Below are 17968 nucleotides of genomic sequence, written 5' to 3' on the forward strand. Positions count from 1 at the left end.
TTTTAATATTGCTCCCTTCCCAATAGCCTTACTTTTTTCCCTAGAGAAGGAAAATTTCTGTATAATTTGAAGCACTGCTTTGTTTTATTCTAAGGCTGCTAGTGTAACGATTCCTCCTGCTTCCTTTAGCTTAATAGAGAAGTCTTTCTGTAATGTGACAGACACTGTGCTAAGTCCTAGATATACAAATACAAGCAAGCATGACAGTCCTGCCCTCAAGGATCTTACAAGACTCATTGTTGAGCTGAAGATCAGAGACTTGAGATTAGGGGAAGAAGAGTAGTTGAGAAAGGAGAATGAAGAGTGTCTTTTGCAAAATGTTAATGCTTGACTAAGTAGGTAGTGTGGGTAGATGTTAATAACATGGATTCCCTTCTTTAGAATGAATCAGGAAAAGAAGGGTTCCTTTGACTAGGAAATAGGGTTGAATTTCAAGATTAAAATGAGAGATTCTTTGGCACTACCATTATACCAGCTAGTCATGCTTAAAACTTGAGGGTGCTTTTTGATGCCTTTTCCCTTACCTTTTACATCCAATGAGTCAAGAGATTCTTTTGAGTCTATTTCTTTGATGTCCCATAGTTGCTCTCTCCTTTTGTATTCCAGCTGGTAGCACTCTAATCTAGACTGTTGTAGTAGTCTCTAAAGTAATCTTCCTACTTTCAGTTTTTTTCCAACTTTGCCTAGATGTTGTCCCACTAAGATATATTCCAGTGCTTCAGTGGCTTTCATCTTCCCTAGTCAATAAAGTCTCAGTTCCTTGGTTTGGTATCTGAGTTAGTTTTCCAGAGGAGTAGCCTACTGTTGTAGCCATGTAGTCTATCATTCTTTTATTTGAAACCAAATCAAACCATTCATTGTACCATGAACATGCACTATCTTTTTACACCTATTCTTGATCCCCACTTTTGAAGTGTTCCTGTATTTCTCTTTCCCTTTTATCTCCATCACTCAAAATTCTATTCTCTTTCATGAAGCCTTCTTTGATTTCCCTAGTTATTCTTATTTCTTTGAATCTTTCATAGACTTTGTTCTGTTATGAACTTAATATATTCTATTTTGTACTATAGTTATTTGTATATCAATCATTTATCTCCCTACTCCCTACTGTCTATAGTGTAAGGTCCTTGAGAACAGGTTCTGGTGATTTATTTGTCTTTGTTTTGCTTTCAAACTTAAGATTTTTTAAATGCTTTATTTTTATTAGGTACTTAGCATATTAACATTTAGTATGTCAGTATGAGCTATTATTAGTAAATTTTAATTAAATGGAGTTGAAAACCCTGGAACTCTTAAGCTATAGGGAACTTCTGGTTGGCAGAAAAAAATTCTACCCCATTTCCCTAGTTGAGAGGTTCTTATGATTCTGCTTCTTTGGTATTTCATAGCCACCTTCTCCTTTCACATTCCTTCTGGTAGCACTCTAATTTAGACTATGTAAATTTTCTCTAATTCTAGATTTCTAATATAGAATTTCTTTTATTGGCAATAAAGACAATTTTCTCAGATGATAAACTAAATCTTGTTCAAGGTAACCTCTATTCTTCAAAGGTACTTTTCTAGATATATATTAAAGTTCTAAGTCATACAGAACCACTGAAAATGAGAGTTAAAAGGATTCATAGAGATCATCTAATGTTAAGGACCATGCCAGGGTGAGGGGGCAGGTCAATTCTCCAAGACCCTCCACAGCTGTGGATCATAACACTTGAAAGAGTTGCAAAGTACTCTTTGCTTATGCTTTGCAGATTAGGAATGGGAATTGAGATTGGGAAATAATGAGAATGAAATAAATTGGAGGCAAGAGGGAAGAGGAGAGAGGTCAGACAATGCAATAACCTCTCATTGGAGAGGTCAGAGAATAAAACTGCCTCTCAGTCTCCTTGTATCATCATAATCCTCTCACATGAAAAGATCCATTCTACAGGTCTGAGTTAGATCTCTAGAAGCCACTAGCAGGTGGCTCCTGTATCATAACATATGGCGCCTGAACGTGGGGCATAAGAAGCAGCAGCGTCCAAGAGCTGTTTGTGGGTAAGATCCCCCAGAGTTCCTTTGGTAACCCACAGGGAAGAGGGAGAAGAGCCCCGGTAAGAGGTTTTTAGTCGGGGTAATTAAATGGACCAACACATCAAAGACCGAGTCAGGAGACTGATGAGAGACTTATGAAGAATGCTTGTTCTGACTACAATCCTTTTTTCCATTTGAAAGTTTACCTCCATGACATCTCACAAGAGTCAGCACCTGCTATAGTGTCTTATCCTACAACCATCCAGAAGTGATAGTGCTGTTTGTATTCTCCAGTGTGCGGACTCAGATAACAGCTAATGTACAAATTTGCTGACCATGCTTTGGAGGGGGGGAGGGGGGGAAATAACCATGTTTCCATAAAACAAAAAACAGAAAATTGTTAAAGACCATAACTGGGTGAAGAGGCAGGTCAGTTCTCTGAGAGCCTCCATAGCTCTGAATCATAACACTTGGAGTTGCAAAGCAGCCTTTACTTACACAGATGTTCCTTGTGGATTGAGAATGAAATAAATTGGAGGCAGAGGGAGGAGGAGAGAGGTCAGACAATGCAACTGCCTCTCAGTCTCTTTGTATCATCATCAACATCTTCTCACATAAAGAGATCCATTTTACAGGTCTGAGTTGGACCTCCAGCAGCAATTGCAGATGGCTCCTGGTATCCCAACAATCTAATTAAGGCCCTTTGAGAGAAACTGATTGGCCTATAGTCACATGACCAAACAGCATCACCTGAACTTAAAGCCAAGTGTTCTGACTCCCAAGTCCTGAATTCTTTCCGAAGCTTTATTTTTATTAATTTCCATATATAAAGCACATCCTGTAAATTATTTCATTTGATCTGTGCTGCAGCTCTCTTGAGATAGATGGTACACATAAGAGTTCAATTTTATGTATACTATTTCACTTGATCTACAACCCAAGGTCTTTGAGATAGATACACATAAAAATCGGTTTGCCATAGTGGATTCAGAAAGATCTGGGTTCAAATCTTCTGACATTTCTTAACTTTGTAGTCATGGACAAGTCCCATAGCTTCTGTTTCCTCATCTCTAAGTTGGAAGTGATAATATCTACTCTCTACATTATAGGGTTTTTCTGGGACTCAAGTGAGGCTATCTTTGTGAAATGTTTTGCAAACTTTAAAGCACAACATCAATGCCAGTTTTTATTTAGTTGCTTTCTCCATTAGACAGATGAAGAAACTGAATCCCAGGGAGATTGTTAATTTTGTTAAAATTATATAATAAATGTGTACCATACTTTAAGCCACAATGTGATTAGCTCTAGATACAGAGAAGCTGAGCTCCATTGAAGGTGACAGTTCAGATCCACCAAAAGGCAAACAGGAAGAGGTGGTTGCCAAGTGTTGATAAGTTGCCACTTTAATTGGAGTTTTATACTATCATTGATTTCTGTTTGAGCCCCCAAAGGGGGGTATAATTGGTGTTGATTTTGTATACTGGGTAATGGTTCAGTTTAATCCTGTTATGTTTTCAGGATAATGGTACTAAAAAGCCATTGTTTTCCAATTCTGTGTATGCTGATATATATGAGTGGGCACCTTTTCACTGACTCAGCTTAATAGAGAAAAATTGTGCTTTTCAAATGGCAGCGATCAATGTCTTTTAAAGAAAGTCCAAGCTACTTGAGGGCTTGAGGGATCCTAAAGCTTTGGTACATTTTTCCTTCTGGAATCTCATTTCACTTTGGAAATTGGCTTAATGCAGTATCAGCAAAAGTATTTAATGCTGATAAGAAGCACTGATGTCTGCCTCACAAAATTATCAGTGACAAAATCTATTTTGTGCCTGAGAAGCCATTGAAAAAAGTGTAGGCAGAGTGAGACTTCCAATTAGGTAAATATAAAGAAGCCCAGCTATATTGTAGAGATTCAGCTATCAAAGATGCTATTACTACAATCATGATTTTTTTGTATTCTGTGGATGCTAGTAACATCTGTTCAGTCTTGTGATGGAGTGGAAAGTGTCAGTGAAAGAGTTTGTTTTATTTCCTTGCTTTCTAGCTATAGTTCAGATATTTTTGGCCAAGTACAGTTAGAAGAATAGGAAAAAATGATAAGATTCCATCAAATGAGTATGTTCAGTTATTTAACTAGGATCTACCAGAAATAACCTGAAGCTAATAAAACAAGTTAAGGAAACTTTGTATGAATGAGACAGAGAGATTTGGGTAGACTTAATAGAAGCTATTACCAGATCAGGACCCTTGTCAGTGCATCCTATGGTCAAATCTGTCAATTATGAACATCTGTCTGTAGGGTAACTATTGTGAACAGAATGCCCTACTAAGTAAGAATTGGGAGAAAATGAAAGTTAATTTCATTTAAGGTGTGGATGGTCCTCTTGGAGTTTATTGTAACCTAATATTGGAGGCAGGTAAGTACTGGAAAAGACCCAAAGTAGCATTTTAAATTATAAACCAGCAAAAGAAGGCAGGTGTTGTGGAGCGGAAAAAAAAGTTAAAAGGCAAGCCTTCAAATGCCATTGGAGTTTTTAAAGATGTGTGTGGAACTTAAAAAGGGCTTGGATTAAATTACCTCTAAGGTTTCTTCCATTTCTAAATCCTAAGGTCCAAGGAGAAGATTACTAAAAGTATCTGTGGAGTCTAATGTTTAAAGAAATGGTTTTAATTGGTATATATCCATAGGGTAGATTGAAGAGGGGGAAAGAGAGAGGATGTAGTGCATCCTTAATCTGGGTCCATGAATTTGTTTTTTCAAATGCTTGAAAATAGTGTTTCAATATATTTAATCCTTTGTATTCTCATCTAATACATTTAAAAAACATTCTTAGAAGGGGTCCATAGACTTTCCCTGGACCGTGAGGAAAGGGTCCATATTCCCAAAAAGGTGAACAATTCCTCAGAAGTTGTTGCACTAGAGCGGGTGTAAGAAGGTAGGGAGGGAAAGGAGGTGATGAGCGTGGTTGTTGCCTTCATTATAACACATAAGAGAGAAAAGAGAGTATGGTTATAGAAGAGGCAGAATAGTAATAAAGTTGAGAAGGGGATAGGCTCCCAATTCAGGGGACAGTCCAAAGAAAGAATTCAGAGAAATTTGGGGAAGTAATGACTCCTGAGGATTATTATCTAATAAGGGAAGACTTAAAATGGGAGTTTTGATTGGCTCTTTGATTGGGGGAGGGGGGAAGCAGAAGCTTCTTTTTCTTTTTATTGGGTGATCCCTTAATGGCTATGAAGTGAATACAGAATTTATGAAACTTGGCCTCAAAGGTGAATTGGAAAATCTGATGAAATGGAATCCTGAGGTCTGTGAAGAACACTGGATTTTTCAGCATCAACAGATTTTTGCCAGCTGCTTCATTCCCATGAGTCCTATTTCAGATGAGTGGATACTATGAAATAATTTCCTCTGTCATTTTTTCCTCGTTTTAATTTAACATAATCTAAATTACTTAGAACATGAATGTATATTCTTTAAAAATGTGTTTTTTGGAGAATAGGAAAGATCCCTTCATTTCTGTTTCTACTTGGCCATTTTGATTTCAGGATTTATATTTCATATATATATTTAAGTAATAGTAATGGGAAATGGAGGAGTATCCTTTCCTCATGGGGACTATAAACTCTACTGTCTGAAATTTGAATTATCTGAAACAAAACAAAAAAAGCACAGACTAGATTATTCTGAAGTCTAGGTCAGTTATTATTAGCACAGTACCAGGCATTGTGTTAAACCCTAGGGATACAAAAAGAGATGAAAAAACAGCCCCTGCCCTCAAGGAGTTTATAATCTAATGGGAAAAGAAAATCCACAGAAAGAAGCTGAAAACCAAGGAGGTAGGAGAAGTAGGTAATAAGAGTATGTTTTAGTGTCACAGCATTTGCCATCATAGGATTGTGTGATCTAGAGCAAATCCACATAGAATTTGCTATTTGTGGAAAAGTCAATCATCACACATTTATTTCTGTGTACCAGGTATCATGAGAGCTCTTTGGCATAGAAAGACAAAAAATGAAAGTCTGCTCTCAAGGATCTTGATTTTTCTATCAAGGGGAACAACATGTTCTAATAAAAGTAGATTTAAAGTATATATAAGATTGATAAAAGCAATTTCAGGAATTCAGGGACTAAGAAGTGGGAGATAGGAAAAACTTGATGTGACCCTCGAACTGAGATCTGAAGGGACCTAGGGATCCTGGGAGTAGAGGGGAAGAGGGAATGCATTCCACAAACAGGGGAACTCTGTGCAGAGAGAGACCCAGAGGTGGAGATGGACTCTGGATTTTGTACAAGGAGCATCAAATGAGCCAGGTTAGCCAGAACATAGAGTGTGTTGGGGAAAAAATGTGTAATATGTTTGAAGAAGTACATAAGCCGATTTATGAAGGTCTTTAAGAGCAAATAGTTTTGTATGATACAGTGAAACTGCCACAAAAAGATATTGTAAAGCAGAATTGACAAACCTTTGGCATTTGATTACATGTGGGACATAAGGGCATGGGAAGAGTTACAGATGTCTGGAGTTTATGATTTTTAAAAAATATTTCATTCTTGTACCACAGTTTGTTTGGTCCCACATCTTATACTGAATTACTCAGACCCTGGGGTTCAAGTAAACAATCCTTTTACTAGAAACATATGCTGCCGTCCTGGAGTAAATGCAGTTTAAATTTAGGAAGATAAAAGCCAATAAAAGCCACCAGCAAGGAGGTCCCCCAGGATCTTAGGAACTGTCTGCCAAAGTTCTTGAGAAGGGCTTTTGTGCTCTTCTGGCTCACAGAGCCCACTGCTGGACACCAGAAGGGTCTGCCTGGGATCTGCCTGAGATTGGAGTAAACCACACCTGTACCACTTGCTTCCAGTTGTACCAGCTGGCATGGTGGGATTATTAGGATTAACTCCTGCCTTCCCACTTCCATCAGTATCCTGGCCCACAGCAACATTATCCAATGAATTGGAACTTTGTATCTATTTCTGGGCTACAGTAACAGAAGGTCACAGATTCTTAAACTATCCCTATTGTGTTCTTTATATATTGGAACGCTTATATTCATTGATGATTAAAGTTACATAAAAAAAGCAGAGGGAAGAGGATGCAAGTATGATTTTAAGGTTGCAAATTTGACTTAGAAGGATAGCAGAAATAGGGAAGTGAGGAAGGTGTAGATATTTGGGAATTAAATTCTTCAATTATGATGATATTTCAACATTCATTGAAGGTGACAGTAAACAATTCTGGGATGTGAGTCTTTTGATATAAAGTCTGTACTTTGTATTGGGAAGAAGAGTGTAGGCTTCATTTTGTTTACTTATATTTCTTTTCAGAAACTGCACTTATGGGAAACTCCACTCTCCAAGTAGGAAAAAGGCAGGTGTTGGACTCATTGTGCAGTGATACCTAACAACTTGTTTAAGGCCAGAAAAAAAGGCCATGGTAGAATTGAAACAGTAATTTCATCCTACATACTACCTACCCATAATACTGTTTTATAGCTTAATAACAATGAAAAGTTAAGGAAATCTTCCTGATTATATTTTGTTGTCACTTTTTATGTCTATGCAAAGGTTTGCAAATGGATTAATAAATTATTTGTCTTCTAGATTTGACTATTATTAAGTGCTAGGTTTTTCCAGAGACAGCCATCTATAATTAGTAGAGAGAAGGCAGATACTTTAATGTGAAAAACGCCTTATCTTTCAACTGAGCCAATTCTGTCAACATATGAGCCACATGGTGAGAACTTTCAGGTTGTGATAATGAAATCTTTGTAAAAGAATTTGCAATAGTTATAGTTTTTTGACTTGGATTCTGAGAAAACTGAAATATTAAATGAAGCAACAGTTTCAGTCATGGTATTACCTCAGAGTAATGATGATGTCATTTACAGGAGCTGTCAGTTTTCTGGTTTTGCTTGAACTCTCAGCCTTACTAGTTCAAAATGGTTCAAAACAATGGAAAGCCTTGTTTTCTTACTCCTGCCAAATCACATGAGTTCACCTTCTAGCTCTATTTCATATTTCTCAGGTTATACCTTATACACATCTCTGGAAACATTTCCACTTAAGAGTGTCAGAAGATCCCCACCTAAACATGATGTTAACTAGGGGCTGCTATGTACTCTGTGGTGTAGGGTGAAAAAGATTTCTGCAATAGCTTTGGTATTTCACCAAAATAGGGTACAAATTGAGCTATTCTCCTTTTTAAAAAGTTGATTGCATATTTTTATTAACAAGTACTTATTTTTCTCTTTTGCCTTCCCCCTGAATATTTTTTCAAAAAAGTAAGAAAAACAAAACATTGAAACAAATATGCATAGTTGTGTGGAACAAATTGGCCATGTCCAGAAAGCTAGGTCTCATTCTGCATTTTAAGTCTTTTATCCCTCTGTCAGGAGGGATCTTCATCTTTGGTCTTCTGCAATTGTGACTTGTCATTGCACTGAATCATGAAATCAAGTCTTTCAAAATTGCTTTTCTTTATAATGCTGTTGTTGAATAAATAAGTTCTTCTCACTTTACTTTATATCCATTCATAGAGGTCAGTGAACAATTGTTTTAAAGGTAGTGGGAATTCCCTTGGTAAAAATGTTTCAAAAGGAGTAGACAGTAAAGCATTTTATGTTCACATCCATCAGTATAGTTATCAATATTGAAATCTACTCCAAGAACCCTCATTTGTTGTGCTTTCTAAATATATGGGGATTTGGCTCCTGCTTTCCATGGCTGCTTAACTCTAGCTCCTTCTCTCCCTTTTCGCAGATATTTAGCTCGAGTAGGAGAACTGGAAGCTACAAATACTGAAGACCTAACGCTGAATTATGGCCTTGTGGTTGACTGTGGGAGCAGTGGCTCCAGAATTTTTGTTTATTTCTGGCCACGTCATAATGGGAATCCACATGATTTGTTGGATATCAAACAGATGAGAGATCGCAACAGCCAACCAGTGGTTAAAAAAATAAAACCAGGTACTAATTTGACTATTTTTTTATTATGGTGATAAATATCCACATTAATTAGGACTGGATAGGGGAAAAGAAAGAAGGAATCTGTCTTTTCTCCTCATAAGTGCTTTATGGGGGAGGGGAGAGAAAGTAGGTCTCTTGTTCTTCATCCTCATAAAATTATGTTTTAAATCAATTCAGCAAACTTAATTTTTTTTTTCTGAGGCAATTGGGGTTAAATGACCTGCCAGGGTCTCCCAGCTGGGAAGTATTAAATGTCTGAGATCAAATTTAAGTCCTCCTGACTTCAGGGCTAGTGGTCTATCCACTATCCACATAGCTGCCCCTTCAGCAAGCTTTTTAAAGCACTTACTGCTGACAAAGCCTTACACACTAGATCTTGGCAATATGTATCCCCATCCTCAAGAAGTTTACATTCTAATAGAATATGTATGTAGATAACTAAATAGAAGTTATTCTGAAGAGAGGGAGAATTAACAACTGGGCTGTACATGAGCTGATCTTTGAAGGATTAGATTTTGAGGAAAAAAGAATATTCCAGGCAAATGCTTGGTTTGTGCAGATGCACATTGGGACATGTAAAAGTGAATTTGGAGAACAACTGGTAGTCTAGCTTGGTTGATATATAAGATTGTATGAAAGGAATCATCATGAGATAAGAACTAGCACATAGGTTTTGGTTATTATTTTTAATTTTTTATTCATTTAAACTTAAATACAAAATGAGAAAAGAAAAAAGTGTTGCCATACAATAACTTTCCATTTTACAAAATCTATGTAATAAATCCTGTACATTATTTTCAAAGCTTTCCAGCTGTGCTTCCTTCTAGGTTTTCTTTTATTTTTTTGCTATGTACTTTTTATCTTATTTTATTTTTGTTTCTCTGTCCAACCCTCCCTTCAGAAGCCTTAAACACAAATCCACATACAACCATAAACATACACATATGCAGATGTACATATATGGAAGACCATATCATGCGTATTTCTATTTGTCATTTCTTTCTGTGGAAGTTTTTTTTAACAATCAACCAGCTCATTTCTTATATCACAGCGGTATTCCATCACAACTATCTCCTAGCAGAGATTGTCTATGAAAGTTTTTTTCCTCCAATTTTCTACTTCAATCTTGACTACATTAGTTTTATCTATATAAGAATTTTAAATTTAAAATAATGAAATTGATCCATTTTACCCATGGCAGGAGCGATTTGTGAAGGCCTTAAATTCTAGGATGAAGAGTTTGCTTTTTCTTCCAAGGCCATAAGGAACCACTGAATGCTTCAGATGTGGTGCCTAAGAGATAATGTGTTGGAAGCTGTGTGGAGATCAAGTGAGGGGAGACCAGTTAAAAGGCTGTTGGAAGTAGCCTAGGTGTAATGTGATAAGGACCTAAACAGCAGGGCAAAGAAAAGTGGAAAGAAAGAGACAGAGGAAGTGCTACCAAGGAAGAATGGATGAGACTTGCCAGTTGATAGAAGGTAGAGGGTGGGAGAAAGGGAAGAGTGGAAAATGATCCCAAGTTAAAAGGAGGCTTCTTAGGGGCTGGTGATGCCCTTCATAGATAGGGAAGTTTGAAGGATTCTTGGAATTGTAAGTCTTTTGGGACTCGGCTGTTATGCTGATGTGTGACAAATTATTTTCATTTTTGTTTAGGGATTTCTGCAATGGCAGAAACTCCAGAACATGCCAGTGATTACCTTCGCCCTTTGCTGAGTTTTGCTGCTGCTCATGTGCCTGTGAAGAAACACAAAGAGACTCCACTCTATATCCTTTGCACAGCTGGCATGAGACTTCTTCCTGAGAGGTGAGAGTAGGAAGAATTTAAACTAAAATGTAGATTCAATGTTTTGGAGTCCTTTAGCCTAGCTGTGGAGGGAATTGATCTTGATTGACTAGAGAAAGCCTGGAGCACCTGCAAGGCCTTTTGCTTAAACCCAACCTCTCTTATCTCATCTACTGCAGTTTCCTTTGCATTCTCTGCTCTGCTTTTGTGATGAAAATACTCCCTGAGAAGACCTGTCGTCTTAGTCCAATCAGTCACTTAATAAAATTGAATAAGTGCCTATTGTGTGCCAGGCACTAATTTTTATTCACTGGGAATACAAAAAGTCAGTCCCCTGCATTAGGAGCTGGCTATCTAATAGGGAAGACAATTGCAAATAAATACAAATTGCAAATAAAACCAAACTATATCCAAGATAAATATGGAATAATTACCAGAGAGAGGACACTAGAATTAAAAAGGGTTGGGAAAACCTTCTTGAGTGAGATAGGATTTAGTTGGGATTTAAAGGAAGCCAGGGAAAGCAGTAGGCAGAATGAGGAGAGAGGACATTCTAGGTATGGTGAACAACCAGAGCAGACTCTTAGAGCCGGGAAAATGACGTGTCTTCAGGAATCAGCCAGAAGGCCGAAGAGTACGCGTTGAGAAAGAACCTGTAAGCCTGGAAAGATAGGAGGAAGCTAAATTATGAAGGGCTTTGAGTGCCCAACAGAGCATTCGGTATGCAATTTGGAGGTCAAAGGGAGTCATTGAAGTCCATAGAGTAGCTATAGGGCCACGTGTTCTGCTTTTTAGGAAAACCACTTTAATGGCTGAATGGGGATGGATTGGAGCGGGAAGAGATTTGAGGCAGGCTTCAGCGGAAGGCTACTGTAGTAATCAAGCACGGGGGTGAGGAAGGCCAGCACCTGGCTGGGGACAGCGGCCGAAAGAAGGCTTTGTGCTCCAGAGATGGGGCAGAGATGAAAGCGGGAAGTGTGGCAGCAGCGTGGGTGTGGGCCTGATTTTTTTTTTTTTTGGGGGGGGTGGACTCCCCGGGGGAGGCCCGAGAGCCTGGGACTATGGTGTAGTCCTTTACTAAAGTTAGGAGGCCGGGAGGGTGTAGGAGGAGAAGGGAATGAGTTCATTTGGACAAGCTGAGTTTAAGGCGTCTGCTGGGCGTCCGCTCGAGATATTGAAGGGCACTTAGAGTTGAGAGATTGTAAATCCGCGGAGAGATTGGAGAATCTTCAGCAGAGATGTGGTAATTAAATCTCTGGGGGCTGTTGAGCTCTCCGAGGGAAGGAGACAGAGGGAAAAGAGGAGAAACCCAAACCTGAGGGACCCCGGCAACTAAGGGTGACTGAGGAGAAGTGCTCCGGGATTGGCGGGGAGGAGGAAGGAGGGCTGTTTTGGAGTTTCCCGAGCGCCGGCATGGCTTGGACTGTCGGCCCCTAAAAGAGTAAGAGAAGAGCAGGGGCGGGTGGGATGGGGACGGGGGAATGGAGGTCTTTGGGCCGGTGAGGAATTTAGGAAGAACTTGGCCATTTTATGTAAAACGTTGAAGGGGGCTGGTCTGCTATGAAAATATTGCTCCCCCTGCTGGTGGATCTTGAGACTCGGCCTGGCCTCCTTTAAAGAGCAAACGTCTGCATGCCGCGATTGGACCCACCCCTCTCTACCCCTGGGCTTTTCTCAACCATTGTCTCTCTCATTTTCCTCTCCATTTTTGTTCCATTAAGGAAGCTCCTAGAAGCTGTTTCCTACAAAAAAGGGTCTTTACCAAATAAACCAAATAAACAGATGTTTTTTGTTTTATTCTGGAGGTTTTCAAGGTACCCTCAGGATATTTTCTCTCCTTTCCTCCAATAGTATTTTATTTTACCAAATACACAGAAAGATAGTATCCAACTTAAATTTTTGTAAGATTTTAATGTTCCAAATTTTTCTCCCTCTTCCCCAAGACAGCAGCAATCTGATATAGGTTAAACATATCATCCTTTTAAACAGTTTCCAAATTTGTCAGGTTATGCAAGAAAAATCGCACCAAAAGGAAAAAAAAGCCACACCTGTCTCCTTTTTTTCAACATCTTTTTAAAAAAGTTTATTAAGGCCTTTTATTTTTACATTCTTGATATTTCTCCCTTATTAAGCTCTTTTTGACAAAAAAAAAAATCAGTTCAGTGCAATAAATATATCTTAAAACCTCTACCAGCTTTAAGGAACTGTGTTGGCTGCTGCAGGTACAAAAATGAAAAAAATGAGAGGCTTTTTCATCAAGAGGCAGATTAGGACAACATATACACATGATTCTGGTTGATAAAGGAGAAATCCAAAATGCTCTAGAAAAATATAAGGAGATCACTTCCAACTGTGGATGTGGTATAGGAATAGAGAGTCTGGAAAGGCTCTCCTAGAGGACATGACACCTGAGTGAGGTCTAGAAGGTAGGAAGAAAAGAATTTCAGGAGAGAAGGATGAGAAGGGAATGAGGATATGGGGGATGTAGGATGAGATCACAGAAATGTTAGTCTTGTTCTTTGGAAGTGCAGTAGTGAAGTACGTAGAGTGCTGGGTCTGGAGACAGATGGCATGAGTTCACATGGACTTGTAGCTATTTGACCTGTCTCCCAAACCATTTAAGTTGTCTGCCTCAGTTTCCCTATCTGTAAAATGGGGATAATAATAGCACTTTGCTCCCAGGTATAGTAAGGACACTTGCAAAGTGCTCAGCACAGTTTCTGGTACATAGTTGTTAAGGGACAGGTCAGTTCTCCGAGAGCATCCACAGCTGTGGATCATAGCATCTGAAGGAGTTGCAAGGCAGCCTTTGCTGACACAGGTGTTTCAGACTGGAAATGAGATAAATTGGAGGCAGAGGGAAGAGGAGAGAGGTCAGAGAACAGCAACTGCCTCTCAGTCTCCTTGTATCATCTCACAAGAGGAGATCCATTCTGGGTTGGATCTCCAGCAGCCAGGGTCAGATGGCTCTTGTGTATTCCAACAGCTCTCCCATCTATTCCAACACATAGTAAATGCTATATAAAGCTAATATTATAGGATAGCAGTGAGAAGTAAAGCTGGAAGGGTAGTTATAGTGTTGTGGAGAAGGAAATTGTATTTTATTGCACCTTTAGTGGCAGTAGTTAGAGAAGTGCTATAGTCAGACCCTAACATTAGGAAGAAAATTTTAGCAACTCTGTAAAACAGTAGTATCAGATTGACTGGCAGCAAGGACCTTCTAAACTCCCAAGTTTTTAATCTGCTGAAACCAAACTCTGTTATGGGCTAGAACTCTGTACTTGAAACAAGGATTCTTATAAGATGCTAAATCAGTGGAATTGATGAGACAATGGTTATCTACTTTAGCATGGTGATTAATGGTTCTCTAGTTCAGTATGATTGATTTAATCTATCTTACAACAAATAATGGTGTCATAGTGATATGATGATTGGTTTATACTCATTATACTCCATATAAGCTGGGACAAACTCAGCCAGAGAGACACATTCGTTCCAATTCCCACCTTTGTGGTGGCTGGAGGCTGAAGCACAAGCCCTCGGACTCAGAGACAAATTCACTCCATCTCACACCATTATGATGGCTGGCCTATCCTCCTGCATTTCCTCTACTGATACCAAGCTAGCCTGGGCCCCAGGCAAGGAGACAATAAAGAATTTGGACTTTATCCCTGGCTATTCTTGTGGTGATTACTCTGTTGAAATGAAGGCTGCTCCAAGACCTCCAGAAAACCAACCAGAACATTACATTGTGGCGTTCAAATGTGGGACTAAGGATTTAAGTCCAGACTGATACCATCCTGAGTTCAGTGGAAAAGTTTCCGTGACCTAGAAATTAGGGTAAGTACAAAAAATAGACAAGAAGGAAACTTTGTTAAGGGCTAAACTAGTATTTCAGCTGAAATGGGACAAATGTTTAGAAAGGAGCCTTTTCCACCTTAAGGAAAATGTGTAGAGAGCATGGTTAAACTAATAAAAAACTACGGTTTGATTGTAACTTGGAAGCAGATCATTGAACTCTTTGAAATATTAAAATACACATCTCCTTGGTTCTCTAAGGAAAAAGAATTCGAACCAGACGAGTGGAAATTAGTAGATGAGCAACTAATAGAATATTACAATGATAATGGTCCTAATTCAATTCCTAAAAAACATTCTATACATATAACTTAATACAATTGGCTTTAGGAAATTACATAAGTTATAGAATAAAGAAGAAGAAGTAAGTGTAGGAGGGGGAAGATACTGACAAACAAGGGGAAAATCAAAAGAATTAGACAAGAATAGAGTTAAGTACAATTCTGATAAAATTAAGGAGTGTGGTGCTTCTTAGCAAGAGCCATTAGGGCATTCCCCATCCTCTGACCTATCCCTTTCAATTAATCCTTCATGGGTGGAGAGAGAAGGAGAAGGAGGAGGGGCAATGACACAATAGCACCACCTATAAAGCAGCCTATGACACAATTATAGAAGGCACTAAAGCTAAAAAAGAAAGATAGGGTATATCTGATTTAAAAATAAATGCATACCTTGTTATTCAAGAGTTTGACTCTTCAGGTCAACAAAGGAGAAGATATATTCCTTTTGATCTGGAAAAAAAATCAAAAGATTTGAAAAAGGGTTGCATTATTTATGGGACTACATCGTCTTAAGATGGTATTAGAGAATTTGGCTTATGAAATTTTAACTCCTAGTAATTGGAAATCTGTAGCGAGGACATGTTTAGAACTTGGACAAAACTTGTAGCTTTCAAAGTATAGTGAACTCTGTAGAATACAAGCCCAATGAAATAGGCAAATTGGAGTTAATATACCTGTCACCTCTGACCAACTAGCAGGTATAGGTTATTATGCAGATGCTTTAGCACAGATTGATTACTCTTTGATAGCATATGAATAAATTGCTGCTGCTATCAAAGCATAGGACTCCCTCCCAGGAAAACAAGATGAAGGAGTAGCCTTCACAAAAATAGAGCAGGGTCCAAATGAACCTTTTGCTGATTTTGCGGGAGTCTGCAGACAATTGCCATAAGAACTATTGGAGAAAATTCAGCAATAGGAATAATGATCAAACAACTTGCTAGAGAAAATGCTAATAAAGTTTGTAGAAGAATTATTCTGGGACTACACAAGGATGCTCCTTCAGAGGAGATCATAAGACTCTGTGCCACAGTGGGCACAAGTGCTTATTATATCCAGGCTATGATATAGAACATGGGAAGACAAGGTCCCTCTTGACAAGGGACTTCCAGAGAGACTTGCCAGTGCTTTCAGTGTGGTAATATAGGGCATCTGAAAACTCAGTGTAGGCATAGAGATAGAGTAAGAGGACAGAGTGGGAGAACAAAACCTAAAACTCATGTTCAAAATGCAATCGAGGCTTCTATTGGGCCTCAGAATGTAGATTGACCCAGGGAAACAAGAGGTAGGGCCCAGCTCCAAGACCTCAAACTAAAAAACAGGTGGGGCAAGATGGCAGCCAAGTTTACACCCAGAGAGTCTTTAGAATTTCAGGACTCTGATATGATCAATCAAACCAAAAGTAATCTGATGGGAGAAAGGAATTACATGATCAATCAGCCAAAAAGTAATCAGATGGGAGAAAGGGATTACAATTGGGGAGAATACAGGCTTTTTAACCAAACAGAAGGGCAATATCCGATATAAACAGCTCCAATGTAATTGCCAGGTGATAAGGAGAGATCCTCAAAATGGTGAATGGAAGGGACTATAGGTTAATTGCTTGGGGGAAAAGGTTTGCTTATATCTTTACAGATGGAGAAGGAATCAGATGGGTGCCAACAAGCCCCTGAGAAGGAAAAAGAGAAAAACCTCAAAACAAAGGAGAAGACCTAAGAAACATCTGACACTGAAAGAACATGGCTGATAATGAGACTGTTACAGAAATTCAAAACCCACGGGAATCATTAGATTCCCTGAGATGAAAAAGTGTTGATAAGACTTTTGCAGAACTTCAAAACCAGCAGGAATCATTGGATTCCCTGAGACATAAATAAGACTGATACAGGACTTCAAAATCTGCAGGAATCATTAGATTCCCTAACACATAAAATAATGGATAGATTGGTTTTGGACTATTTCTAGGACTCATGGACATGTATAATTCCTCATGTTAATTCATGTTGTTTATTTATAATACCTTCCATGTTGATGGAGTTATGTATACTTGTTTCAAATGAGACCTTTCAGAAACCCGCTAATCTGGTTTGATTCCCCATTTCCTTTGGTGTTTTCATCTCCCTTCCTGAGATGTCAGGGAGGGCGTGATCACCAACTTTTGGGCGTTTTCATCCCCCTTTTTGAGAAGTCAGAGAGGGTGTGATCACCTCATTTGGGGGTTCTCACCTCCCTGAGAAGTCAGGGAGGGTATGACCACCTATGCGCTAAAAAAGCTAGAGATGTTATACACTAGAACTTTGTTCTTGAAATAAGGATTCTTACAAGGTGCTAAGTCAGTGGAATTGATGAGACAATGTTTATCTAGTTTAGCATGGTGATTAATGGTTCTCTAGTTCAGTATGATTGATTTAATCTATCTTACAACAAATAATGGTGTCATAGTGATATAATGATTGGTTTATACTCAGTATACTCCATATAAGCTGGGACAAACTCAGCCAGAGAGACACATTCGTTCCATTTCTAACCTTTGTGGTGGCTGGAGGCTGGAGCACAAGCCCTCAGATTCAGAGACAGATTCACTTTATCTCACACCACCAGGGTGGCTGGCCTGTCCTCCTGCATTTCCTCCACTGAGACCAAGCTAGCCTGGCCCTAGGCAAGGAGACAATAAAGAATTTGGACTTTATCCCTGGCTATTCTTGTGGTGATTACTCTGTTGAGATGAAGGCTGCTCCAAGACCTCCAGAAAACCAACCAGAACATTACAAAACTCAAATATAATTGGGGAATGTTTCGCAAAATAAGTAAAAATATAGTATAACATGATGTTAACTTTGTGACTTTTTAAGTCAACATGTCCCCTCAGAGATCTGTTTCTATTTGAATTTGACAAAGTGCTGTAAAGGATGGATTTGAATGGGGGGAGACTGTTGATAGACTAGGAGACCACTAGGCCTCTTTTCTTGTAGCCAGATAAGAGATGACCAAGATTTTATATGAAGGTGGGGGCAGAATGAATAGATCTGAGGGAAGTGAGATTGATGTTACCTGAGAGTAAATCAAA

General features: G+C 38.8%; 1 protein-coding gene across 1 annotated transcript in view; it reads left to right on the top strand.

Annotated features, from left to right (window-relative positions):
- ENTPD7 (ectonucleoside triphosphate diphosphohydrolase 7) overlaps window positions 1–17968 on the top strand; it is a 36456-nt gene that overhangs the window by 4525 nt on the left and 13963 nt on the right. Inside the window, exons 3-4 of the mRNA XM_051981844.1 lie at window positions 8774–8979; window positions 10633–10783. Of these exons, the coding sequence (XP_051837804.1) occupies window positions 8774–8979; window positions 10633–10783 (357 nt within the window). The remainder of the gene's footprint in view (window positions 1–8773; window positions 8980–10632; window positions 10784–17968) is intronic.

Source organism: Antechinus flavipes, chromosome 2 (genome assembly GCF_016432865.1).
Source record: "Antechinus flavipes isolate AdamAnt ecotype Samford, QLD, Australia chromosome 2, AdamAnt_v2, whole genome shotgun sequence".
In the NCBI taxonomy this organism is placed as follows: Eukaryota; Metazoa; Chordata; class Mammalia; order Dasyuromorphia; family Dasyuridae; genus Antechinus; species Antechinus flavipes.